At 46.5% G+C, this 26,185-nt stretch overlaps 1 protein-coding gene across 1 annotated transcript in view; it reads left to right on the top strand.

Annotated features, from left to right (window-relative positions):
• GPC5 (glypican 5) overlaps window positions 1-26,185 on the top strand; it is a 1,025,745-nt gene that overhangs the window by 21,978 nt on the left and 977,582 nt on the right. Inside the window, exon 2 of the mRNA XM_065581062.1 lies at window positions 25,994-26,155. Within this exon, the coding sequence (XP_065437134.1) occupies window positions 25,994-26,155 (162 nt within the window). The remainder of the gene's footprint in view (window positions 1-25,993; window positions 26,156-26,185) is intronic.

Raw genomic sequence — 26,185 nt, 5'->3', positions numbered from 1 at the left:
AGTTTTAGAGTTTGTTGTAAGTTAGTTAAGTAGTTTTAAAGTTGTTCTAAATAGTCCAGGGGGTTAAGGGGGTCGTCTCCCCCCTTTCTCCCCCGGCCGCGGGGCCGGGCTCATGCCCAACGCTCCCGGCTTCAAGCTGTGCGCCTCCTGCGCTAAACCTATGCCCACGAGCGACCCGCACGCATCTTGTCTGAAGTGCCTGGGAGAGTCACACCAGACAGACAAGTGTAAAATCTGTAAGGCCTTTCGTCCGAGAACGAAGAAGGAGCGGGACTTTCGGCTCAGGCAACTTCTGATGGAGGCGGCTCTTAGCCCGGACGCTCCTTCCACGAGCAAGGCCCCGGCACCTAGCACCTCGGTGCGCAGTGCCCCGGCGGCACCGGCTGCGACGACCACGCGAGTGGCGTCAGACAAGCCTCCCCGGCACCGGACCTCGTCGGCACCGCAGACACAGCAAGTGCCTCGGCGCCGGTCCTTATCCCCAGGGCACAAAAAAGCCCATAAGACGGGGACATCAGTGCCGAAGACGCCAGCTCCCCCAGTGTCGGGGGTAGAGCCGCGTCCACCGGTGGAGCAACGGAAACAGTTGCCTCCGGCACCGTCGACTCCGGCGCCGAGGCCGTTGAGTCCGGTGCAAATAGCGTCTCCCCCCAGGCCGGCGGTGATACAGTGCCTCCCGTCGACTCCAGAGACCTTCGCGGCGGCGAGAGACTTAATAGCTCTCACGGAGCCGGCACCGCCTCAGCCACCGGCACCGACTGCACCGTTGACTCGCCCGGTCCAGTCGAGGGGGAAACCTGCTTTGATGCGCCCACCATCACAAGGGCTGGAACCTCGGCACCGGTCCAGGTCCCGAAGCAGGTCCCCACGCCGCTCGCAGTCCCGGCGCCGAATATCGTCTCGGCACCGGTCGTACTCGCGGCCAAGATCTACTTCGCGGCACCGTTCTACGTCTCGGCACCGCTATGATCGTCGGCACCGATCAACGTCGGGACGTAGTTCTCGGCACCGCTACGGTCGGCGCTCGACGTCGAGGGGTCGCTCCCGGCACCGGGCATACTCCAGGTCCTCGTCGAGGTCTAGATCCGACTCCCGGCACCGACGAGGTCATCGGCACCGGTCGCGGTCCCGGCACCGATCGCCGGCACCGCGCAGAGATAGATCATCTCCGGACCGGCACCGTGCGGCACCGCAGCCCACCGGGATGGTTTCATCTCTCTCGGCACCGCCATGGCCGTCTAGATCGGTGTCTCGCTCCTCGGAGGACTTGTCGAGATCGGCATACCCCCCTCAAGGGCGCGCCGATGAACAAAATTTCGGCCACTGGCAGGAGATGGCAGAGGACCAATCTCATGGACCATCTCACTGGTCGTTTTGGACCCCGTGGGCATACCACCAAGAACAAGGGGCTCCAATACCATCGACCTCTCGCTCGGGTCACTCGGTTAGAAGGGCCCCAGAATCCACCATCTCTCGGCCTCCGCCAGGAGGCATGGAGGCTTCGGTGTCCACGCCACCCGACACCAGGGACCCAAGTGCAGGTGATGCCCCGGCCCAAGAGCAAGGGGATCAGGACCCCCCCTTGGATCCGGTACCACCGGAGGCATCCTCTTCCTCCTCTCCGGACGAGGCAGTGGCGGGCACTTCATGTACGGGTCCCCCTCCGATAGATCTTCGGGCTCACCAGGATCTCCTGCGTAGGATGGCCCGTAATATGGACCTGCACGCGGAGGAGATAGTGGAGGTGCACGACCCGATCGTGAACATCCTTGGAGCAGATGCCCCATCGAGGGTGGCGTTACCTCTGATCCGCACGATCCAATCGAATGCGGATACGATATGGCAAACTCCTGCCTCCATTCCACCCACAGCGAGAGGGGTGGAAAGAAAATACTTTGTCCCCTCTAAGGACTATGGGTACTTGTACACCCACCCCCAACCGTGCTCACTGGTGGTGGAATCAGTGAATGCACGAGAGCGCCACGGCCAGCAGGCTGCAGCGCCTAAATCAAAAGAGGCTAAGCGGCTCGACCTGTTTGGCCGTAAGGTCTACTCAGCCGGAGGGCTACAACTGAGAGCGGCGAACCAACAGGCGTTACTGAGCCGCTACAATTTCAACTCCTGGAACTCTATGGGGAAGTTTAAGGAGTTGATTCCCCAAGAGTCCAGGGAAGAGTTTGGAGCCATGGTAGAGGAGGGCAAGAAGGTGGCTCGGACCTCCTTGCAGGCCTCCTTGGACATTGCAGATTCAGCGGCGAGGACCCTGGCTTCGGGCATCGCTATGCGCAGGATCTCCTGGCTTCAGGTTTCGGGTTTGCCTCCGGAGCTGCAGCAAACCCTACAAGATCTGCCTTTTGAGGGGCATGGATTGTTCTCGGATAAGACGGACTCCCGCCTGCAGAGCCTCAAGGACTCGAGAACAATCATGCGCTCCCTGGGGATGCATGTTGTGGGCCCCCAGCGCAGGCCATTTAGGCCGCAACCTCAGCGCTTCTACCCCCCCCCGCCTCGTCAGAGACAAGACTCGGCCCGGAGGCGAGGGCGAGGTGGTAGAAGAAGGTGGACCGGCCCTCAACCCGGCCAGAACCAGGGGCCACCTCGACCACCTTCAGGCCCCAGGCAGAACTTTTGAAGGTGCGGTCGAGGACGGCGCCCCAGTCATCCCCCAGGATCCAGCCCCCTCCTTTCGGGATCGCCTCTCCCACTTCCACCGTGCTTGGTCCCTTATAACTTCGGACCGTTGGGTCCTCCGCACGGTGGAGAGGGGATACGCTATCCAGTTTTCTTCTATCCCCCCCTCCTCCCCCCCTTCCCCGTCCCTCTTCAGGGACCCTTCTCACGAGCAACTTCTTATACAGGAAGTTTCTACGCTCCTCGCTATGGGGGCCATAGAGGAGGTTCCAGTGGAATTAAGGGGCAGGGGATTCTACTCCCGTTATTTCCTCATCCCCAAGTCCAAAGGAGGTCTGCGACCCATCTTGGACTTGCGCGGACTCAACAAATTCGTAGTAAAGTTGAAGTTCCGCATGGTCTCTCTGGGGGCCATTATCCCTTCCCTCGATCCTGGAGACTGGTTTGCCGCCCTCGACATGAAAGACGCATACTTTCACATCGCAATTTACCCGCCTCACAGACGCTTCCTGCGATTCCTAGTAAACAAAGTGCACTATCAATTTGCAGTCCTTCCCTTCGGCCTATCCTCGGCCCCAAGAGTGTTCACGAAATGTATGGCTGTTGTGGCAGCGTACCTTCGTCGGCAAGGGATACAGGTGTTCCCGTACCTAGACGACTGGCTGGTACGCGGTCGTACCAAGGAACAAGTTCGCGCTCACGTCCACATAATAGTGCGCACATTCAACAAGTTGGGTATCCTACTCAACAAGGACAAATCCACTCTAGAACCTACCCAGAGAATAGAATTCATCGGTGCGGTTCTAGACTCCAGACGCGCACAAGCCGTCCTGCCAGACAATCGCTTTTGCACCATCACGAGCCTCGTCCAGGGACTCAAGGCCTTCCCAACTACCACGGTGAGGTCGTGCCTTACCCTCCTGGGTCACATGGCTTCATGCACGTACGTAACCAGGCATGCCAGACTTCGGCTTCGCCCACTCCAGACCTGGGTGTCATCAATATACCGCCCACATCGGGACACCCTGAATATGGTGGTCACAATCCCGAACTCGGTCCTGACCTCCCTCACATGGTGGCTAGATCACAATGTGGTTTGCGAGGGGATGCCGTTTCACGCCCCACAACCCTCTCTGCACCTGGTCACAGACGCTTCATCTCTGGGTTGGGGCGCCCATCTCAACGAGCACCATACCCAGGGCCTGTGGACTGCACCTCAGCTAGCCCTACACATCAATGTTCGGGAACTGATGGCGGTGCGCCTGGCGTGCCAGGCATTTCTCAATCTCCTACGTGGCCGCTGTGTGTTAGTTCTCACCGACAACACCACGGCCATGTTTTACATCAACAAGCAAGGAGGAGCACGTTCGTCAATTCTATGCCAAGAGGCCATTCGCCTGTGGGACTTCTGCATCGCCCACTCAATCCATCTCACGGCATCGTTCCTCCCTGGAGTCCAGAATACTCTGGCGGACCGGCTCAGCAGGTCCTTTCAAACGCACGAGTGGTCTATCCGTCCGGACATTATACATTCCGTCTTCCAGAAGTGGGGGTTTCCCCACATAGACCTGTTTGCATCTCGAGACAACAGGAAGTGCCACGTGTTCTGCTCCCTGCAAGGTCGAGCTCCGGGCTCCCTCTCGGATGCGTTTCTCCTTCCCTGGAAAGACCACCTGTTTTATGCCTTCCCTCCGTTTCCTCTGGTCCACAAGGTACTGCTCAAATTGCGCAGAGACCAGGCACAGGTAATTCTGATCGCTCCAGCGTGGCCGAGACAACATTGGTACACCACGCTGTTGGAACTCTCGGTTCGGACACCGATCCCGCTTCCGTTGTATCCGGATCTCATCACGCAGAACCACGGCCGGTTGCGTCACCCCGACCTGCAATCACTCCACCTCACGGCGTGGCTGCTCCATGGTTCACCCAGGCAGAGCAACAGTGTTCTCACTCTGTCCAACAGATTCTGCTGAGCAGTAGGAAGCCCTCAACACGGACCACATACTTGGCCAAGTGGAAGCGGTTCTCCTGTTGGTGCGAACAGCGAGCCACGTCCCCGTTGCACGCACCTATCCCTCTCATTTTGGAATATCTCCTCTCCCTAAAACAGCAAGGGTTGGCGATATCTTCAATTAGAGTTCACCTGGCCGCTATATCGGCCTTCCATCCAGGGGAACTCGCGTCCTCGGTATTCTCTAACCCGATGGTCGTTAGATTCCTCAAGGGCTTAGACCGGACGTACCCACAACAACGTCAGCCCGTTCCGACGTGGGACCTCAACCTGGTTCTCTCCAAGCTCACAGGTCCTCCATTCGAGCCACTGGCCACCTGTTCACTTCTGTACCTGTCCTGGAAGACAGCCTTCCTCGTAGCCATCACCTCAGCAAGGCGCGTTTCTGAACTCAGGGCGCTTACATCCGAGCCCCCTTACACAGTTTTCCACAAGGATAAAGTGCAGCTTCGTCCACATCCTGCCTTTCTCCCTAAGGTGGTTTCTCCTTTTCATATCAACCAGGATATATTTCTCCCGGTCTTTCATCCTAAACCACATGCTACTCGCCAGGATCAACGTTTGCATTCTCTGGACGTACGCAGGGCCCTGGCTTTCTATATTGACCGCACAAGGCACTTTAGAAAGACGACGCAACTCTTCGTTGCAGTGGCCGACCGAATGAAAGGCTCACCGGTCTCCTCACAACGCCTATCCTCCTGGATTACGTCTTGCATCCGGACTTGCTATGACCTGGCAGGTGTCTCAGCACCGCACCTCACCGCTCACTCCACGAGGGCCCAAGCTTCCTCGACGGCTTTCCTGGCGCAAGTTCCGATACAGGACATTTGTAGAGCTGCGGTTTGGTCGTCAGTCCACACATTTACAGAACACTATGCACTAGTGCAGCAGTCCAGGGACGATGCTGCCTTCGGATCAGCAGTTTTGCACACAGCAATGTCTCACTCCGACCCCACCACCTGAGTTGGGCTTGGGAGTCACCTAATGGAATGGATATGAGCAAGCACTCGAAGAAGAAAAGACGGTTACTCACCGTTGTAACTGTTGTTCTTCGAGATGTGTTGCTCATATCCATTCCAAACCCGCCCTCCGTCCCCACTGTCGGAGTAGCCGGCAAGAAGGAACTGAGGGGGCGCCGGGTCGGCTGGGGTATATATTCAGCGCCATGAAGGCGCCACTCTAGGGGGCTCCACAGCCGACCCGCCGGTGTTGCTAGGGTAAAAATCTTCCGACGATCGTGCACGCGGCGCGCACACACCTAATGGAATGGATATGAGCAACACATCTCGAAGAACAACAGTTACAACGGTGAGTAACCGTCTTTTCTTCTATCCTGGTGTCTAGTAAATGACTTCATAAGTCAGGGAAGCAGAGGGTAAAACGGGTCTCCCGGAATGATAGGAGAAATTGCAACACTATCAGTGTCCATAGTGGTCCTCAGAGCAAAAGTTCCATTTCTCATTGCAAATGAGTTTCCAAAGATCCTGGTGTCCTGGACTTTTCCAAACCACCCTACATTATTGGTGAACCTTCCATGGCGATCTACCAGGCCTTGCAGCACCATAGAGAAACAACCCTTTCTCTTTATGACTGAAGTCTGATATGGGGAGTAAAGAATGGGCATGTGGATTCCATCAATGGCCACAGTACAGTGCAAATCCATCAATAACCTCCTCCTCTTTGCTATCCTTGTGATTTAGGAGGCTTCCATTTAGCAATGGAGACCTCCACGACAGTAGCCCCAACAGTTGATCTGGTTAACTACTGATCAGTAGCATCAGGGATGGTGAGTTTCCAGATAGCAAAGGTCTCACAGTTCTCCTTGATGAGGGGAACTCTTATGGGGTATTCCAGCACTACAGCTCTAGGGTGACCTCTGCACAGATTTCTAGGAAAATGGCTATTGGTGTTCTGAAGTTCGGCTGCCACTGTTGGCCACCCCAGGTCTCCAGCGATATCCTGTCCCAGCAGTCAATGCTAGTTGCTGGAGCCTAGAAACAGCAGTCCATTGAGTAAAGCTGCTCCAGGAAAAGATGTAGGAGAAATATCAGCTCAATGTCAGCTGCCTTCTCCTGAGGTGCCTGCACTGCCCTGCCTTTGAAGCCATTTGATGACTAGAGATATAAGTACAGCAGCCCGTTAACATTAATGACTATTAGGTTTGCAGTGCTCAGCAGTTTTTCCTCCATGCTGCCTGATGGTGCTTTGAAAGTGGTGCTGGCTCATAACAAAAACAAACAAACAAAAAACCCCCAAAAACAAACAAAAAACCCCCCAACAGATGAATGACAGGACTTATTTAGTGTGACCCGAAGTCCTTGAATTCCAGTGCCTTCCCACAATGCACAGTGCTGCAGTAAGAAAAATCCCAGAATGCCTGGAGGCTAGTAGAGTATTGCACCATGAGATGACTGTGTAGAATGCTGAGCACTTATTTCAAAACAATGCAATGCTGTGTGGATACTATGATCCCAAAGGAAGTAGCATATCTCAGGTTAAAAGGACTGTATGGACACATTGGTCACACAACAGTTGTTCCAGATGTCATAACTCAGATAAACCTAACCTGAAAAAACTTTCAAATGTGGACAAGCCCATAGTGTAGACAATGCCTTAAGTAAAATAAATTTAAACTAAAGTAATTTAGGTGAATTTTATCTCCTTGTGTTTAACTCTATTTCAAACAACATGTAGTACCTGTGTTGCTTTCTGCAAAGTTTTGAAAGACTCTCTTACAGGCTTAATTTAAAAATTATTCTTTAGATAAAAATGGAAAAAGGACAATTTATATTGGAACAATATTACACTTATCAAAAATGTGAAATCAATGCATATTATAATAATGTATCTGAAAACAGCTTTCAAAATTTTCCATTTTACCTATTCTCTGACATGAAATGAGGTAATCTTATTTCTTCTTTTAATTTCTTCTGGCCATAGTGGACACTTTTAGAATGGTTTTTGTTTTTATCTTAATATTTAATTTCAAAATATGGCTAGTGTATTTATTGTTAAAACAAGGTGAAATAAGACTAGGATTTTAACAGTTAAAAATGAACAGTGAAATTTTCTTTGCCTTGCTGATAGCTGTTTTGGTATCTACCAGAAGGTATTTGGCTCATAGGTTGCACTGTAAATCTTTTTGAAAGTGTGAAGTTTTGACTTCATCCAATAGTGAACAGTTAGTGTTTTGCATTGAAAACGTAGTGGCAACGTAAATTTCTGGAGGGAAGGAAAAAGCTGGTGCCAGCAAAAATAATAAACCACATGATATGAGTTGATTTTCAGTCTTTGTTATGTGAAATTGAATATAGGTGAGCACACTAAGAATGGATGCTGGGAGTAGTCAGTAAAATAGCTTTGGAATTCATTGGGAGGGGTGGGACCCAAGGGGTAATAGTAACATGCGGGGACCAGTTGGATACTCATCAGCTGAGTGACTTTTATTAGTAGTCAGATGCAGGTTTTTCTCCTGTGGTATGAATGAAAAATAATATGATTTAAAATGTTAGACCTTTGTTTTGCTTGAACAGTTTCAAACTGCCAGTTTGGGCAATCACATGGCCGGCAGCATAAAATATCTATAAAATGAAGGTCAAATGAAACCCAGAGTTTCTATATTAAAATTCACAATTCATTTTAAACAGAGACTAGCAATTAAAGAAAATATCTAATAAAACAGGACTATCTCCCTGTTCAGTATGGGCCCCAATCCGCCACTGTGTTTTTGCTTTCCCCTACACTGCTGGTACAAAGTGGTCCTAAGCTTGTGTAACTGGTCATGAGGCTCACCCCTTTCTAAAGTCCCTGCACCCTGGCAGTCTCTGGGTATTAGAACAGTCCCTTGGAACTATTAGCAGCTGGATTACTTTAGAGCAGTGGTTCCCAAACTTGTTCCGCCGCTTGTGCAGGGAAAACCCCTGGTGGGCTGGGCCGGTTTGTTTACCTCCCGCATCCGCAGGTTCGGCCGATCGCGGCTCCCAGTGGCCGCGATTTGCTGCTCCAGGCCAATGGGAGCTGCTGGAAGCGGCATGGGCCAAGGAATGTACTGGCCGCCGCTTCCAGCAGCTCCCATTGTCCTGAAGCAGCGAACCGCGGCCACTGGGAGCCGCGATCGGCCGAACCTGTGGACGCGGCAGGTAAACAAACCGGCCCGGCCCGCCAGGGGCTTTCCCTGCACAAGCGGCGGAACAAGTTTGGGAACCACTGCTTTAGAGCCCTATTCAAATTGTTATGACTTAGATCAGGCAGCCAGTCCAATATGTAGCCAGCCCAGATTTGGGACTGGTGTGCTTAAAATCACATTTTGCACACACCTCTGCCAAGCTGCCTCATATGTTACTTGGCCACATCTGAAAATCGGTGCCACTAAATTTAAATCTAATATTATTTTCTGTGTTAGAGATCCTGGGTCCAGAAGTTAATGGTCTGATTTGTTAAGTAATACATTGGGTTGATTTTCCAGTGTTCCTTTAATCTCCCAAAGTACTTTGATTTGTACAGTAACTTTCTGAGACCTATGCTTCATGTCTGTTTCTCTGTGTTCCATATTGGAGTGGTGAGAGAGATAATATCTGTGATGGGAAAGCAGGGAGGTGCAAGATCCAGATAGAGTATAGAAAACTATTTTTGAGAGTAATGCAAGCTGGAGTTACAGTAACTAGATCATCTTCTAGAACAGGGTTTCTCAAATTGGGGTCCACGGACCTCTGAGGGTCTTTGAGGGTACTCCCAGGGGGTCCGTGAGTCATAACTGGGACTGCTGGCCCCACTGCTCAACTCCTCCCCCTCTCTCCCAATGCCTCTTGCACACCAGCTGTTCTGTGGCATGCAGGAGGCACTGGGAGGGAGGGAGAGAAGCAGGGATGGGGCTTGGGGGGCGTGGACAGAAAAAGGTGGGGCAGGAGTGGGGCAGGAAAAGGTGGGGAAGGGGTGGAGCCTTGGGGCAGGGGTGGGGTGGAGTGGAGTGGGGGGTAGGGCCTGGAGCTGAGCGGGGCATTTGGGGGGGGGCCGTGAAACATTTTAAATCAAAATGGGGGTCCTCAGGTTGCTAAAATTTGAGAATTGCTGTTCTAGAAATCTAGGAAGAAAATCTGCTGATTAATATTTATGCCAAATTTGGAGTAGACTAAACATTACAAAGTAGCATATTTCAAGTTTATGCTAATTAGCTTAATTGGTAAGGGAGTTGCTTATTTCTTTATAGGTGACCTGTTTCTCATGGTGAGATAGGTTACCCAGTTTCCTACCGTAATGATTCAATCCCTGTCCACTAGGGGGTCTGTGTATTTACTCTGTTTACTGTACTCCTAGTACAGTAGAACCAGAGTTATGAACATTGGAGTTTGAACACTGAGTTATGGAGGTTGTTCATATCTCTGAAATGTCCATTGCTCTGAACAAAACATTATGGTTGTTCTTTCAAAAATGTACAGCTGAATATTGACTTAATACAGATTTGAAACTTTACTATGCAGAAGAAAATGCTGCTTTTAACCTTCTTAATTTAAATGAAACAAGCACAGAAGCAGTTTTGTCAATTTTTAAAAAACTTTCCTTTATTTTTTAGTAGTTTACATTTAACACAATATTGTACTGTATTTGCCCTTTTTTGTGTGTGTCTCTCTGCCGCTGCCTGAGTGCGTACTTCTATTTCTAAATGAGGTGTGTGGTTGACTGATCAGTTCATAACCCTTTTAAGATCAGGCTTGACAAAGCCCTGGCTGGGATGATTTAGATGGGAATTAGTCCTGCTTTGAGCAGGGGGTTGGACTAGATGATCTCCTGAGGTCCCTTCCAACCCTGATATTCTATGATTCTATTTTCGTAACTCTGAGGTTCTATTGTATGTACAGAGCCTCTGCTAAGCCTTTCTGTGTGATTAATTCATATTCAGAAAGAAACATGGATCCTTTCTCTGAAGGAAAGATTTAACTGTAATTTGCCTATGGTGAGAGGCAATCCTGGATAAGGAGAATCGTTTGCCTGTGTGCACTTACCCTGTTCAGATTTTTATAAAAGCCTCACTGTGGCATTTAAACAACCTGCATGAGGTTAACCTGTATGCATTTAAGGTTACTCATATATCTATTTGTTTGCAATTGACTAACTTTTTTGTGTTGCATACTATACAAAACAAGAGATCTATGTTGTAGTAAACTTCTCCATTTTCTTTAGCCAGTTTGTAAACATTATGAGGAAAACCTTTTCTCCCTTCAGGATCCCGTTCTGGCACTGTTGCACACTTTTTGTTCATATTGGGGCCAACTCCTTCTTGCCTTACTCCTGAGAATAGTCCCGTTGGTTTAAAAGAAAGTGGAACTGGTGAGTAAGGTGAACAGAATCTTGACTCTGTTGAATATTTTTCCCTGTCCTTTCTTCTCCTCACTCATAAGACTATGGAATTGGTTTCTCTTGACTTTGGAAAATATCAGCCAAGAAACATATCCAAAAGAAATTCTGTGTAAACAATTTTTTTTTCAAATTTAGAAAACACTGTTTTTGCAGGGTTCATAGATTCATAGATTCCAAGGCCTAATTTGACCTCCTGTAAAACACAGGCCATAGCACTGCCCCAAAATAATTCCTAGAACAGATTTTAGAAAAACATCCAATCTTGATTTAAAAATTCTCAGTGATAGAAAATCCACAGTGACCCTTCATAAATTGTTCCAATGGTTAATTTTCCTCACTGTTAAAAATGTACCCTCTGCCCCTGGGGTTGTCAAGAGATCTAGATTGGCCAAGTCATGAGATATTCATCTTGGAACTAATGACAGGCAAGAGAGAAGTCTTCATGAGAGCAATACACACTGCTTATGTAATGTATATTTACGATACATCCCCAAAAATACATTAAAAGAACACTGCAGTCTCAAAATCAAGCACTCAAAAGTTAGAAAATGTAAGAACTGAGGCTGCCTTTTATTAAGGCCAAAATTGTCAAATGTCTACTGATTTTGTGTGTCCAAATTAAGAAGCCTAAGGCCTGATTTTTTTTCAGAGTACTCAGCATTTTTATAACATTTGGTATGTTTATAGCAGAGCTATCATTGTCCTCAGTTGAAGTTGTGAGTACTCCAAGTGTCTCCGGTTGGGTACTCAAAAGGAAGAACACACAGTGGCCATGTGTGAAAAGTTTGAGGAAGTGACTTGCCTAGCATCTCACAGGAACTCTGTGGCAAAGGCAGGGATAGAATCCAGCTTTCCAGGGCAGCATTCAGCTGCCTTAACCATGAGATATTCTTTTTTTCTGCATTTCCCTGCTTCATTCACTACATACCTTCCAACTTCTGCAACAAATGAGGCTGGGATATTACAGACAACAGCCTCTTTAACTATACAACCTTAATACCTTCCCAAAGCAGGTTCACTCTGTGGATTAAATGACATTTAGGGTTCTGTGGAAAAATAGTTTTGATCATGTAATTAAATAGTGTATCATAATTCATACACACAAGAGGACTGAATTAATGTTGCTTAACTTTTGAGTGTTTCTCTTTGCAACCATAATAATGATCTTTTAATGTAGCTTTTCGGGATGTAATTTCCTAGGTTTTTTAAAAAGCAAAATGAAAAATGAAATTCTATCATATGGAACCATACTGAACCCTGTGTTCCATCAGCAGTGTTGGGATCTTTAGATCCACAGCACAGTCCTCTGCCACTTGAGCTAATCAAGTAACTGGTCACCATAAAGAGGTGTTGTCTTCTATGTGGCCCTTCCATTATGGGGGCTGGAGACATACATTTGGGCAGTGGGTTTCAAAAATAGACAGGAAAGGAATGTTGAGACTCATGAATAATGGGTTCAATTCTAGAATCTGGAGGGGAGTGTGCTGTAGTGATTACAGATCTCTCTGCCTAGTCTTCCTGTTTTCTTCTACCCCTGTTTGCCCCCACCTTTCCTATCCTTCACCAGCTCCTGTCCCTCTTCCTCTGATCCTCTCCTCGCCCACCAGTCTCCCTGAGTTCCTGAACTTGTCCTCCTGCACTATATCTCTTTCTTCTCCTCCTCTATTTCTCACCCCTCTGAATTCCAGTCAGGATGTTTCTTCTCTTTCCTCCATATTGCCTGGGAGCCAGTTTGCTGGGGATAGGGAGGGAGTCTGTTCGCTCTCAGTTCTGGTGTCTGGCACCATAGTGGCCCACAGCATCTGGTAGGCGCAATTACAAAGAAAGTCCTGCTCAGCCCCTGTAGTCCCAGAATGGAGCACGCTCAGGTGCTCTGTGGGGATGGTATATGCACATTCCAGTTGGTATGTGGGTATCACAAGGAGCTGGAGCGTTCTCAGTTTAGCTGGAATCTTTGCAGAATTTAGCTGTCAAACTCTAACAAGTCTCTACTGAGCATGTGGGAACAATGATTGTTCAGAGACTTATAACTTGGCTAAATATGGGCAGGTTTTCATAGGGATTGTAAAAGGTCATCAGGCTAACATTAGGGTAACTTCTTTACTAAATTTAAACTCTTGCTCCAAAACACGGAGGCTCTACAGATTCTCAATTAAAAGGCTGTAAGAATTCTTTTTTAGTATGAACAAAACATTTTCCCCTAAATCATTTTAGCTGAAACTTCCCCCAAAAAACTTCAGCCCAAACAGTCTAATATTGGCAAAATTATAAGCAACTGAAAACAATGTCTTATAGTGAGAAGTGTCAGGCTATCCTGTAGCCACCTGAACTTCCTACAGTAAAAAAATAGTTAGTGCTGTATCAGTACATCCTTAGTAAGCAAAGAAGTATATAACCTTAACCGGCATATAAAACCCAACAGGGGACTTAACAGAAAAGTCTAACAAAATTGAAGAATTTTCTTTGAAGTGATCATTCCCAAACTTAAACATGATAAACTTGTCTTTAAATTTGCTTTTGCAGAATGAAAAATCTAGTAGCATCCCTCCAAAATGAAGGCTGCAATATTGCTAAAATCCCAGGTTCTCTGTGGAGTGACCCTCTGATAAACCTAGAGTACTGAGTTTGAATTTCATACATGAATGGATATTGTATCCCCATTCTCCTTTACCTGCCTGCTCCATTCTTGCCGATCGACATAGCACTGAAATTGACAAAAATCTTGGAAGGCAGGATTTGGGTATATTTCAGTAATTTGCTTGTTCACAAAAATTTGCAAGCAGGCAGAAAGAGGGGGGGCGTACAATTGATATGTATGTTCACAATAGTAAATAAACTCTAACTTGAAGTAGTTGTGTTGGTGATTGTTCACACAGCAGAGACCCTTTTGTTGGATTTGTCAGCCATGAACGTGACTCTTAAAATACAGAGAGAAAGGTGTAATCTCCAATGGCATTGTCACAACTCAGCCCAATCCCCTTCTGAAACCCTATCTTGGGACATGGCACTATGTAGTCAAGCTACCCTAGCCCCTGAAAACCAGTGTCTCCGACCTTCTGAGCCCCCTAGTTGCTTACATGTGCTCCCTGGGGATTCTACCTGTATTCTGATTTCTTGTTGAAACCAATTGCATGAAAACATGGCATGAAAGCATGACACAGGCTTAGCAAAGAAATGTCGTAGGCCTTGTCTACACTGCAGGGAAAAGTCGATCTAAGCTACCCAATTTGAGATACGTGAATAGAGTAACTCAAGTTGACATAGCTTAGAGCTACTTACCGCGAAGTCCACACTACGCAGTGTTGACGGGAGACTCTCCCCCATTGACTCTCCTTACTCTTTTTGATCTGGTGGAGTACAGAAGTCAACAGGAAAGCAATCTGCAGTCAATTTAGCGGGTCTTAGATCAGCTAAATCGACCGCCGATGCATCGATTGCCGCATGTTGATCTCCTGTTAAGTGTAGACAAGCCCTTAACCAGAGTCACTTTACTCTTAAAAAGCATTAGACCATTACAGATCTTTCTAAAATAACAGAAATCTTGAGATGCACCGTCCCCTAGACTGATCTCGTCTCTTCTGTGAGTCTGAGGTCTGGTCCCCCCGCCTTCTTTCTCTTCAGCCTGGTCTACTGGCATGTGGTGATGAAGGTCCTCCTTCTTAAAGAGCAGCTCCTTAAATACTGTGTCTTTCTCTTTTATCACATGCCCAGGCTGAGAAGCTGCAGATCAGCGAACCATGCTGGAGTTCTTGTGTAAGACAATCAGTTTTTCCATAACGTTGGATCAGCAGTTGAAGGGCAATCTAAATTGATGGCCCCAGATTGCTCTATGATGGTTTCTCAGTCATAGTCTTTCAACTAGGTGTCAAGCAATTTTCTGGGTTGGGTAACTGCCTGTAATATATCATCATAATGCCTTAGATGAGGTTAGACTTACATTCAACATATAGCAGACAATGGAGTTTCTAAATCCAAATGGAGGTTGCAACACACAATGAGGTCACAATTTGACCCAGACTTATCCTACTCTGTCACAGGTGTAATAACCAGAGTCAAACTCATACCTAAGCATTCAGCTGCTGGCTTCATGGGTAGTCCACTGGCTGTCCTATTGGACCAAAATACCTCATATGTCAGTTTTTTGGGGGAGAAACACTCTTGCATTTCCTCATGTTACTTTTGGGGAAAAGTGCTGCACTAGGTTTAAAATCCTTCTCACTCTATGGCCTATATCTGCACTGTAAATCTTTATGCTTTATTTTATTAGTTTACACAAGTCATTCTGAATGTTATTGCACTCTCCCTTTATACCGCTTTCCCACTTCCTGATATATCTTTCACAAATACCACCTTAAATCATATACCTTCTAATGTCATTAGTATTTTAGTTTAAGACAGTTGGCCCTAATACTGAGCAGTGTGGAGTGACAATGGTCAAGTTTTCTATCCCAAGCTGTTTCCACTCTGTATCAGATTCAGATACCCAAAAATCTATATTTCTCTACTAGGTTATTTCCTTTGTTCACGTAGGGCCCAATGCAACTCCCACTGAAGTCAATGGAAAGATTGCCAATGTTATAATGGCAATGTGATCAATAGTATTGTCAACCCTCATTATTTAAAAATCATGAGTCACATCCCCAGAAATCATGAGATTGGCTTTAAAAGGTTCTTTTTCTTTGCCTTCTGGCATTCGTGTCTTTGGGGTACATTCTGGTCGGGTTTTCAGGCTTTATTCTGCAACTGTGAAGGTTTGAAACTTTGGTCCAGATTCACAAAGGTATTTAGGTGCCTGAATCTCAGGTTTAGGTGCTTAAGTATCAATATTGGCTCCATTATATATACAGAACTCCCACTGAACCCTATAGTTGCATAAACTCACTCACCACCTATGTTTTCAGGGTAGAAGTTCCCTTGGTGCCAGTGTTTCTGCTTCTGGGCATGTGCAATGTTGCCTAACTCTAGGTGCCTGGGCACCTACCTCCCACCTAAGCTGCTGAGCCATGCACAAACCAGAGAAAGATAAGTATTTGGCTGCCTAAGTCACATACAGGGCCTGATCTGGTAGGCGTGCTTAGTGGCTGCATAACAGATCAGGTCCCATTCAAAATCTAGGAGAAGGAAGTGGTGCCCACTTTATAACTTTTAGGCCAGTGATTAGAACACTCATCTGGGATCCTGAGAGGTCCAGGTTCAATTCTCCCATTTGGTGGAGAGGGAGAAAAGATTTGAACAGGGTCTTTCCACCTCTCAGGAGAGTGCCCTAGCACTGAGCTATGGGGTATTCTGATATGAGGGTTTCTCCATCTCACCTGTTGAAGCTGTTCCACTGTGGATAAATAATGAACGAATGGTTTAGCGCATGGAGACTGGACCCTGGGTCTCCCACCTCCCAAGGAGTGCCCTTACCCTCATGACTGTTCCACTGTGGATAAATACTTAAATAGTCATTGGGCCAAAGAGAGAGAGAGAGAGAGAGAGAGAGTAAGAATGACTCTGTAGTCCAGTGGTTAGTGCACCCATCTGGGAGACCCAAGATCCAGTCCTCCTGCTCCAATCACTTTCATTATTTATCTACCATAGAACAGCTTCAACTGTAGACTGAGGGAGCCCCACAGCAGAATGTCTGGTAGCCCAATGGCTAAAGCACTCTCTAGAGAGAAGGAGTTGAACCTGGGTCTCCTGTATCCCGGGTGAGTGCTATAACCATTGGGCTAAAAGTTATAATGTGACATCACCACCGCCTCCTCCTCTGGTTGTTTTGTGTGAAGTGAGGCAGGCCCCTAATTTATTCCCAAAAGCAACGCCTTAGCCACCTGAGTATAGTTGGCCGGTTACCATTCCTAGGTCACTAAGCAGAGATAGATGCCTCCCTGCAGCCTGGACTTAGGTGCCTATCTTCAAGAGTGGGGTGGGGGAACACACCCCTGTTGTCAGCATTTCCCATTGGTTAGCTTAGGTGGCTCCCTGCCTAGCATTCTGGCTCTTGTGGCTTACATTCTTAGGTGTCTGTCTTTCCCCATTCATTGTAGAGGGAGCCTAGGTGCTTAAAATCAGCTTTGTGGGTTGCAGTGCTGTTCCTGGGATTTTTTTTTTCCCCCAAGGTGCCTAAAATGTCCCATGATGCTCAGTGTAGCAAAGCTTGAAGTCCCTTCTTGGATCCCACCTTTTGTTTTTAAATGAAAGCTGGGATTCTCTGCATATTATTGACTCAAGGAGCTGGGGCTTTGAAAAGCATACCAGATATTATAAGAGTTGCAATCATGTGAGTTGACAACATTAGACCAGGCCTATGAATTTTACCTTTTTGTTCTGTTTTATTGGGCATTATGCTGACAGGTCCAGGTTGGTGGTTGAGGTAAGAAATAAATATTGTCATGTCATGTTATTTTCCAAACATATAATCAACAGATTTCTTTAATTTTAAATTAAAAAATTCTTTTTATTTAAAAAAAGACAAACTAACAAAGAGGAACAAATAACAAGAAAATACATTTTAAATAAATGTTGCATTGAATCTTGTCTTAATTACTCAAGCACAATGTTCCCACTTTTAGAAAGTCCCAGATCAGCATCATTATTGTTCAAATTAATGAATCATTTATAAGCATGAACACTTTGTTATTATTAGATAAGATAATACTAACAAACTAACGTCCCATAGCAAAGAAAAATGGTAGTTAGGAGTGCAGTGATGCAAACATTGTAAACATATTTTTCTCTTGTGTTTGTCAAGTACTTGGCAGCTGGCATGCTGCAAACTAGACCTCAACTCCTCTCCCCTGGTGGTATTCGCTGTGTGATGATTTTATTGAGAATTAAAAGAAAACAAGTTAATGAAAACTATGCTCAGGACATGTGTATAAACCTGCCTGTTGTGATTAGAAAATATTGCTGCAGGTCTGTTATCGCTCCTGTAATCTGTTTGTTGTTGGGTGGTATATTAGATAAGTTTGTTGCTTGCTATTTTAACAGTATGTTATTTTGTAAGGAATATTCTAAATTTTCAATCAATTTAATTATTAGCCCATGAAATGGTATTTAACACAACAGTATGTGTATGCAATGATAAGACTGAAGATTTAAATGTGACAAAATTAAAATATTAGATTTCCATCAACAGTGTCAACTTGGAAATGCTCTGCATGAAGCGTATTGTATGTAGAATTATGCCAGAGGTATGTGTTTTAGATATGTTCACTGTAACAGAGATCATCCTTGGTGTGGGAATTATAGCTTTTAAATATCCTGATTTGAATGTTTTACAAACTTACTCCCAATCTTAACGTTGCATGAGCATAGCTGTTAACATTGAATTTCTTGATTTTAAAAGAATTGTGCATCCCTAATCCATCCTCCTGACCCATTCCACTTATTAGTCTGATATCTCTTCCCAGCAACTTACTGGAGCCCTCACCACTGTTGTGATATATGGAATCCCAATTCTTAAACAAGTGACACTTATTTAAGAAATGAGTAACAACTACAGATATAAGCAAGCAGACTTCCTGTGATAAATAAAGTGGGGGGATAACTCCCTTTGATGGACACCCAGCCAGCCAGTTAGCTGTAAAATCCCTCTTGGTGGCTGTTCTTTTCTTGCTTTACCTATAAAGGGTTAAAAAGTCCCCCAGGTAAAGAGAAAAAAAAAGTGGGCACCTGAACAAAAGAGCCAATGGGAAGGTAAAACTTTTTAAAATTGGGAAAGAAACTTTCCCTTTGTCTGTTGTTCTCTGGACTGGAGGGACAGAGCAGCCATGCTATAAGCAGCTTAAGCCAGGTATGATAATAAATGATCAGATCATACCTAGAACTACTTATCTAAACTCCAAATGTGTACGTAGATCAGAATGTTTAGCTAGACACGATTAGGGTTATTTCTTATTGGCTTGTGAACTCCTCTGTGCTAACCCCAGATGCTTTTGTTTGCTTGTAACCTTTAAGCTGAACCCCCAAGAAAGCTATTTTGGGTGCTTGATTTTTGGAATTGCTCTTTTAAAATCTAGCAAAAGCCTAAGTTCTAAATGTATTTTCTTTCTTTTTGATTTTAGTAAAATTTACCATTTTTAACAACAGGATTAGATTTTTGGTGTCCGAAGAGGTTTGTGCATGTTGTTTGATTAGCTGGTAGCCACAGCTATTTTCCTTTCTCAGCTCTTCCCTGGAGGTGGGGTGAAAGGGCTTGAGGGTACTCCACAGGGAGGAATTCTCAAGTGTTCCTTCCTGGGTTCAAAGAGGTTTTTTTGCATTTGGGTGGTGGCTAGGGTTATCATATTTAACAAATAAAAAAAGAGGACCCTCCACGGGGCCCTGGCCCCGCCCATTTCCCACCCCCAGCCCCGCCCCAACCCCGCCCTAACTCCCCCCTCCCTCACCACTCCCAGCCACGCGAAAAGAGCTGCCCGAGCGCTACCGGCTTCACGGTTTGCCGGGCAGCCCCCAGACCCTGTGCCCCCGGCCGGCACTTCCCCAGCACAGCTGGAGCCCGGGAGGGGAAGCGCCCAGCCGGGGGCGCAGGGTCTGGAGGCTGCCCGGCAAACCGTGAAGCCAGTAGCGCTTGAACTTCGGGCAGCCCCTATGCCTCCGGACCCTGCGCCCCCGGCCGGGCTCTTCCCCTCCCAGGCTCCGGCGGCACAGGGTCTGGAGGCATGGGGGCTGCCCAAAGCCCGTAGCGCTCGGCTCTTAAACAGAGCCGAAGAGTCAGGGGAGGAGCAGAGCAGCCGTGGGAGAGGAAGTGCCCAGCGGGCATTTTCCTGGACATGTTCGGCTTTTTGGCAATTCCCCCCGGACGGGAATTTGATTGCCGAAAAGCCGGACATGTCTGGGAAAAACCGGACGTATGGTAACCCTAGTGGTGGCCATGTTTACCAAGCCAAAATCAGAGAAAAGCTGTAACCTTGGGAGTTTAATACAAGACTGGAGTGGCAAATATTAATTTTTAAAATCCTTGCGTGCCCCACTTCTGCACTGGGAGTGACAGAGTGGGGATTCAGCCTTGACACCATCCTCCTGACCAATTCTACTTATTAGTCTGATCTCTCTTCCCAGCAACTTACTGGAGCCCTCACCACTGTTGTGATATATGGAATCCCAATTCTTCAACAAGTGGCACTTATTTAAGAAACAAGTAACAACTACAGATATAAGCAAGCAGTGCTTTGAGTTCCAACTTTGTCTTCCTTGTTTAATTTTCTAGGCAAGGTGGCCTGTGCTCGGGCGCTCAGCCCCAGCCGAAGGCAGCATAGGGCTTGGGGTGGTGGTGTCAGGCCCACCCGTGGGCGGCACGGGGCTGGGGGGAATCAGCTCTACAGGTAGCAGAGGGTTTGGGGGGCAGCCCCATCCTCAGGGGGGTATGGGGCACAGAGGTGGGGAGAGGTCAGCCTCAGCCCTGGGCGGTGGGGGTGTGTGTGGCTCTGGCGAGCCCTGCAGGCAGGGGAGAGGGGCAGCTCAGGCCCAGGTGAGCCCCAGCCATCTTGTTTTTACTTTAGGAAATATGGTCACCCTAGGCCTGGTATACAGTGCACAGAGACACCGAACACCCCTGGATGAGAGGTTTGGGGTGAAGGGAGGGGTCTGGGGCAGGGGGTTGGAGTGTTGGGTGTGTGTGCGGGCTCTGGGAGGCAGTTTGGGGGTAGGAGGGGACTCCGGGCTTGGGGTGCGGGGTCCCAGTGATGCTTACGATGGCTCCTGGGAAGCAGCCACCAGGTCCCTGCAGCCTGTAGACGCATGGGAAGCCAGGCCCTGCAGCTCTGATTGGTCATGCTTCCTGGCCAATTGGAGCTGTGGAGCCCGGCCTTGGGGCACGGGCAGCACATGGAGCCTCCCTAGCCGTCCACGTGTCTAGGGGCTGCAAAGACCTGGTGGCTGGTTCCGGGAGCCACACAGAGTTAGGGCAAGCAGGGAGCCTACCTTAACCCCGGGCCCCCGCTGCACTGCCAACTGGAGCTGCCAAGGTCCCTTTTCAACCAGGTGTTCCGGTCAAAAAACGGACACCTGGCAGCCCTATTACATACAATACCAAAATTGCCACCTGCATGATGCAGTTTCATTTTGGTTCTATTGCTGACTCCAGAGCATTGGAGGGTTGGATTTTTTAAGTTTTCAGGGGGCAAGAGATCTAGAGAGGACCTACTCAGCAAAGTTATCAAACGTGTTCAGGGTAGCAGAAATTGCATAGTTTAAAATAGATGACCTGGGTGACGGGCCATCAAATCATCAGATGGTTTAAAGGCAAAGATATCTTAAGCTGATGTCAGAACACTTTGAAAATAATACTGTATTCAGACCCTACAAGTAAGATTTTGGAAAAGTTCAGTAATTCAGATTAGCATTAGGAGACTAAACGTTTGCCCTTCTGTTTGTGGGGTAAGGAAGGTTTCCAGCCTTTTGTAGATGTACTTATCTGCATGTCTTTATCTCTCAGAAACCTACTGCAAACATATTTGTTGGCATGTCAGTTGCATCAATCAGTTTTCAAAACCAATAGTTACATTCTTCTCCTTTATGGTAATACACAAGAGTATTTCAAAGTTGTGACTTCTGCATACATCTGGGGTGCTCAAATCCTCTGGAATAGTGAGATGCACCTCTGCTTATGTCTGCAGGAGGGATTTAGTGCAGAACACATTTTATTGGTATGGCTCAATAACTGATTTTCTTTAAATGGAGTCAGATGTTTCTCTACATAGTGAAAATCTGAAAGACCATACAGTATTATCAAGTTCTGAATGAAGTCCTCCAATGAACTGAATTAGTTCTGCCTAAAAACTGATGCCACTACAGAAGAACCTCAGAGTTATGAACTGACTAGTCAACTACAGACCTCATTTGTAACCGGAAGTATACAATCAGGCAGCGGCAGAGACAAAAAAAAAAAAAAGCAAATACAGTACAGTACTCTCTTATATGTAAACTACTACAACAATAAAGGGGAAGCAGCATTTTTCTTCTGCATAGTAAAGTTTCAAAGCTGTATTAAGTCAGTGTTCAGTTGTAAACTTTTGAAAGAACAACCATAATGTTTTGTTCAGAGTTATGAACATCTCAGAGTTACGAATAACCTTCATTCCCAAGGTGTTCGTAACTCTGAGGTTCTACTGTACATGACCTGAGGTGTGGAAAAGACTAAGATCCTGTTTAACTCCTCCTCCTCCATACAATATTCAGTTTGTGACTTAACATGTATCTTGTACCTGAGGGAAAAATGTTTATAACAACAGTTCCAACTGCTTTGAGAGCCATCCAGAATTTCCCCACACAATTTGTAGTAAACACAATAAAAAGCAAGGATAATTCTCCACAATATGTATTTATCATGAGAATGAACAAATCACTCCCATCTGGCATTGGATAAGCAAGTGGCAAGCTGTGACTTCTGTTAAACTGTTTTTGTTTTATTACCTCATCTTCCCAACCTATCCCCTTCCCCGTCCCATTTCTTTTTCATTCAGCTGTTGCATCCTGTCCCTTATGTAGCTTGTGAGCTCTCTGGGGCAAGGATTGTCTTTTTTGTTATTTGTCTGAACGTTACCTAGCACAGTGCGACCCTGATCCTTGATTGGGGTTCCTATATGCAGCTATAATAATGATTCCCCTGGTGATGTAGCTACGCTGGATCCATGCTGCTTGGGAATCCCCTTATCACAGCTACCTTAGGGACTTCGTTATAGGTTGGGGGATCCCCACTTTACAAGAAAGGTGACGTAGGCTGTATTGTCTTTTTTGTGGGACTTCCACAGGAGTGGTTGGGGACAGAGTACAAGAGGCTTCATGGGGTTCAGGGATAGAGTTGTAGAGACAGCTGACTCTTTCCTTCCTCACAGGAGGGTTGAGATTCAGGCATGGAGGGTGCCATCTGCAAATGTGAAGTCAAGAAAGCACACTGTATTGGGCCCAGTAATGACCAGACTGGCCCTGCAATAACTGCCTTAAAGGCTGTCTACTTGTGGCCAGTTTGGATTAAAAAAATAAATAAAAAGGGGACAGTAGGCTCTTGCAAGTTGTTTCATGTTCTGAGTGACAGAAATTCTGAATATGTGGCTTGAGGAAACTACGTACGGTTAGGCTCTAAAGTCTAAGGGCAACTGGGAAGGTGGCTGTTCTTGTTAGGAAATAATTGTTAATGGGGTCCAAGTATACCTGATTAGTCTCTGAAGCAACAAGCAAAAAGATTTTTCTAGTTATAAGAGCTTCCCGCCCCCTCTTTACTGTATTGTGTATCCCTGACTTACTGGGGGGCTAATATGAATGCCTCCATGAATCAAGGGATAGTGCTGTTTATACATGGCTGGAGTTCTAGACATTTTATGTATGCACCGGGCAACATCAGTGGTTGTGGGCACTTTCCTTTGTGAGGAGACTGAACCAGTTAACATCCTTGTTTTGTTTACTCTTTATCCCATGTGACATTAATTTGATTGGGGAAATGGGAACCAACTAAGCTGCATTTGACTGTCTTCATTAATGTTCTGGTATATAGTTTTAATATACATGCTTTAAAGCCTTCATATAAAAATCTGCTGTTCCACTATGACTCCATGGACTTCAGCAGAGATATTCTTGATTTACCCTGATGTAACTAAGAATAAATTTGACCCAATGAAGTCATACATTGCCCATCTTTCCAGAACACTTGGATATAATCCTCAATAGCTTAAATTGTTGTTAAATAGCTTTTTATGAAAATACCATTTTAAACACCCTGATGTGAGACCTCTCATGAAATATTCATTGTATAAAATGTATGCCTCCATTCCTCAAATATTATTTACCGTATCTTGGAATGATTTAACAGAGAGGATTAGAAATAGGATTTAAAAAGTAGCTAAAGGAATTATATGTATATATGTATAAAAGCTCTTGTAGATTCAAAGCCAGGGGAATGAAAGGTGAATGAGAATGGGTAGCAGTGTGGTTAGAAGTCAAGAGTAAATGACATCAGGTTTTGTCAGTTTTATCCTGGGCAATTTCCCCATTTTCAATCTTGCAGTCCTCATCCTATTGTTCTCCTCTTCCATCTGTCATGAGGAGGCTCCAGCATGTAAACCTAGCAACAGAATTAGACTTTCAACCAGAGAGCAGATTTAAGAGGATTTCTCATGTAAATTCCTAATAAATCTCTTGATACATATCAATAAAAGTTCTGTATTTGAGAACAGAATTTAACTCTTAGACAGACCTTTTAAATAATGCTATGTTTAAAGTTATAACTTTTTTTCCTGGAAATGTTGATTTACCCATTTTTAGAAGTGAACATTTGGATACACTGCAGTTTTTTAATTAAAATATTAATTTTTCTTCTTAGATCTTTACACTTTTCATTGCTCTGCATTACTTTATAAAGGGGAAAACATATCAGGTATTCAAATAAACAAGATAAATAAAAATTCTCCATGGATCTGTTTTTTGTGGAACAGGACCAGACATCTTTGAGAGCTTTGGGTAATGCTTTCATATATGTCAGGAGTGGCCAAACTTACTGACCCTCCAAGCTGCATACAACAATCTTCAGAAATTTGATAGCTGGGGTGCACCAGTCCGGGTTCGGGGCTTCTGTCCCATGGGAGGCATCTGTCAGGGCTTGGGGCTTCAGCCCTGTTCCTGCTGAAGCCCCAAGCCCCAGCAGGCATGCCCCAGGGGGCTGAAGACCCAAGATTCCCCCTGCCCTTTTCTCCCCCCCGCACCTTGCTGGGCAGAAGCCCCTACTCCACCACCCTGCTGCAAGGTGGAAGTCTCAAGCTCCCCACCACCAAGTCTGGTAGGGTGAAGAAGAATGGGGCGGGAGGGTTGGGGGGGGTGGACTCTGTGAGCCACACTTTAACTGTAAAAGAGCCTTATGTGGCTCGTGAGCCACAGTTTGGTCACCCCTGACCTATGTCAGCTTTGTTACAAAAGGGAAATCGACTAAGCGGCGGTTCTGCAGGAAAGGACCTGGGGATTACAGTGGACGAGAAACTAGATATGGGTCAACAGTGTACCCTTGTTGCCAAGAAGGCTAACGACATATTGGGCTGCATTAGTAGGAGCATTGCAGCAGATTGAGGGAAGTGATTATTCCCCTCTATTCGGCACTGGTGAGACCACATCTGGAGTATTGCATCCAGTTTTGGGCCCGCCACTACAGAAAGGATGTGGACAAATTGGAGAGAGTCCAGCAGAGGGCAATGAAAATTATTAGGAGTCTGGGACACATGACTTATGAGGCAAGGCTGAGGGAACTGGGGTTATTTAGTCTGCAGAAGAGAAGAGGGAGGAGGGATTTGATAGCAGATTTCAACTACCTGAAGGGAGGTTCCAAAGAGGATGGAGCTAGGCCAGTCGTGGGCAACCTGCACGTGGCCTGTCAGGGTAATCCGCTGGCAGGCCGCAAGACAGTTTGTTTACATTGACTGTCCGCAGGCATGGCTGCCAGCAGCTCCTATTGGCCGCGGTTCACCGTTCCCAGCCAATGGGAGCTGCGGGAAGCAGTGGCCAGCGTGTGCCACTTCCTGGAGCTCCCATTGTCCAGGAATGGTGAACCGCAGCCACTGGGAGCTGCAGACGGGCAATGTAAACAAACTGTCTTGTGGCCTGCCAGCGGATTATTCTGATAGGCTGCATATGGCCCAGAAGCCACAGGTTGCCCACCACTGAGCTAAGCTGTTCTCAGTGGTGGCAGATGACAGAACAAGGAGCAATGGTCTCAAGTTGCAGTGAGGGAGGTCTAGGTTGGATATTAGGAAAAACTATTTCACTACGAGAGTGATGAAGAACTGAAATGGGTTATCTAGGGAGGTGGTGGAATCTCCATCCTTAGAGGTTTTTAAGGCCCGGCTTGACAAAGCCCTGGCTGGGATGATTTAGTTGGGGTTGGTCCTGCTTTGAGCAGGGGTTTGGACTAGATGACCTCCTGAGGTCTCTTCCAACCCTGATCTTCTATGTTTCTATGATCTTGTATGTCACAGTGCACTGTACAAATAATGATAAATTTGGAAAATAAAAGTGTATTTCTTTCTCTAGGGGCTGATCTTCAAGTTTGTACATCTAAAAATCTAACGTGTTGTACCAAAAAGATGGAGGAGAGATACCAGATTGTAGTAAAGCAGGATATACAACAAGTACTTCAAACATCAAGCTCTACTTTAAAGTTTTTAATATCTCATAATGCCGCTGCTTTTCAAGGTAAATCTTTCTGCTGTACATGTCAAAGTT

The sequence above is a fragment of the Chrysemys picta genome, chromosome 1, assembly GCF_011386835.1.
Source record: "Chrysemys picta bellii isolate R12L10 chromosome 1, ASM1138683v2, whole genome shotgun sequence".
Taxonomy (NCBI): domain Eukaryota; kingdom Metazoa; phylum Chordata; order Testudines; family Emydidae; genus Chrysemys; species Chrysemys picta.
The sequence above is the reverse complement of the archived record's forward strand: the minus strand, read 5'-3'. Positions and strand labels throughout refer to the sequence as shown.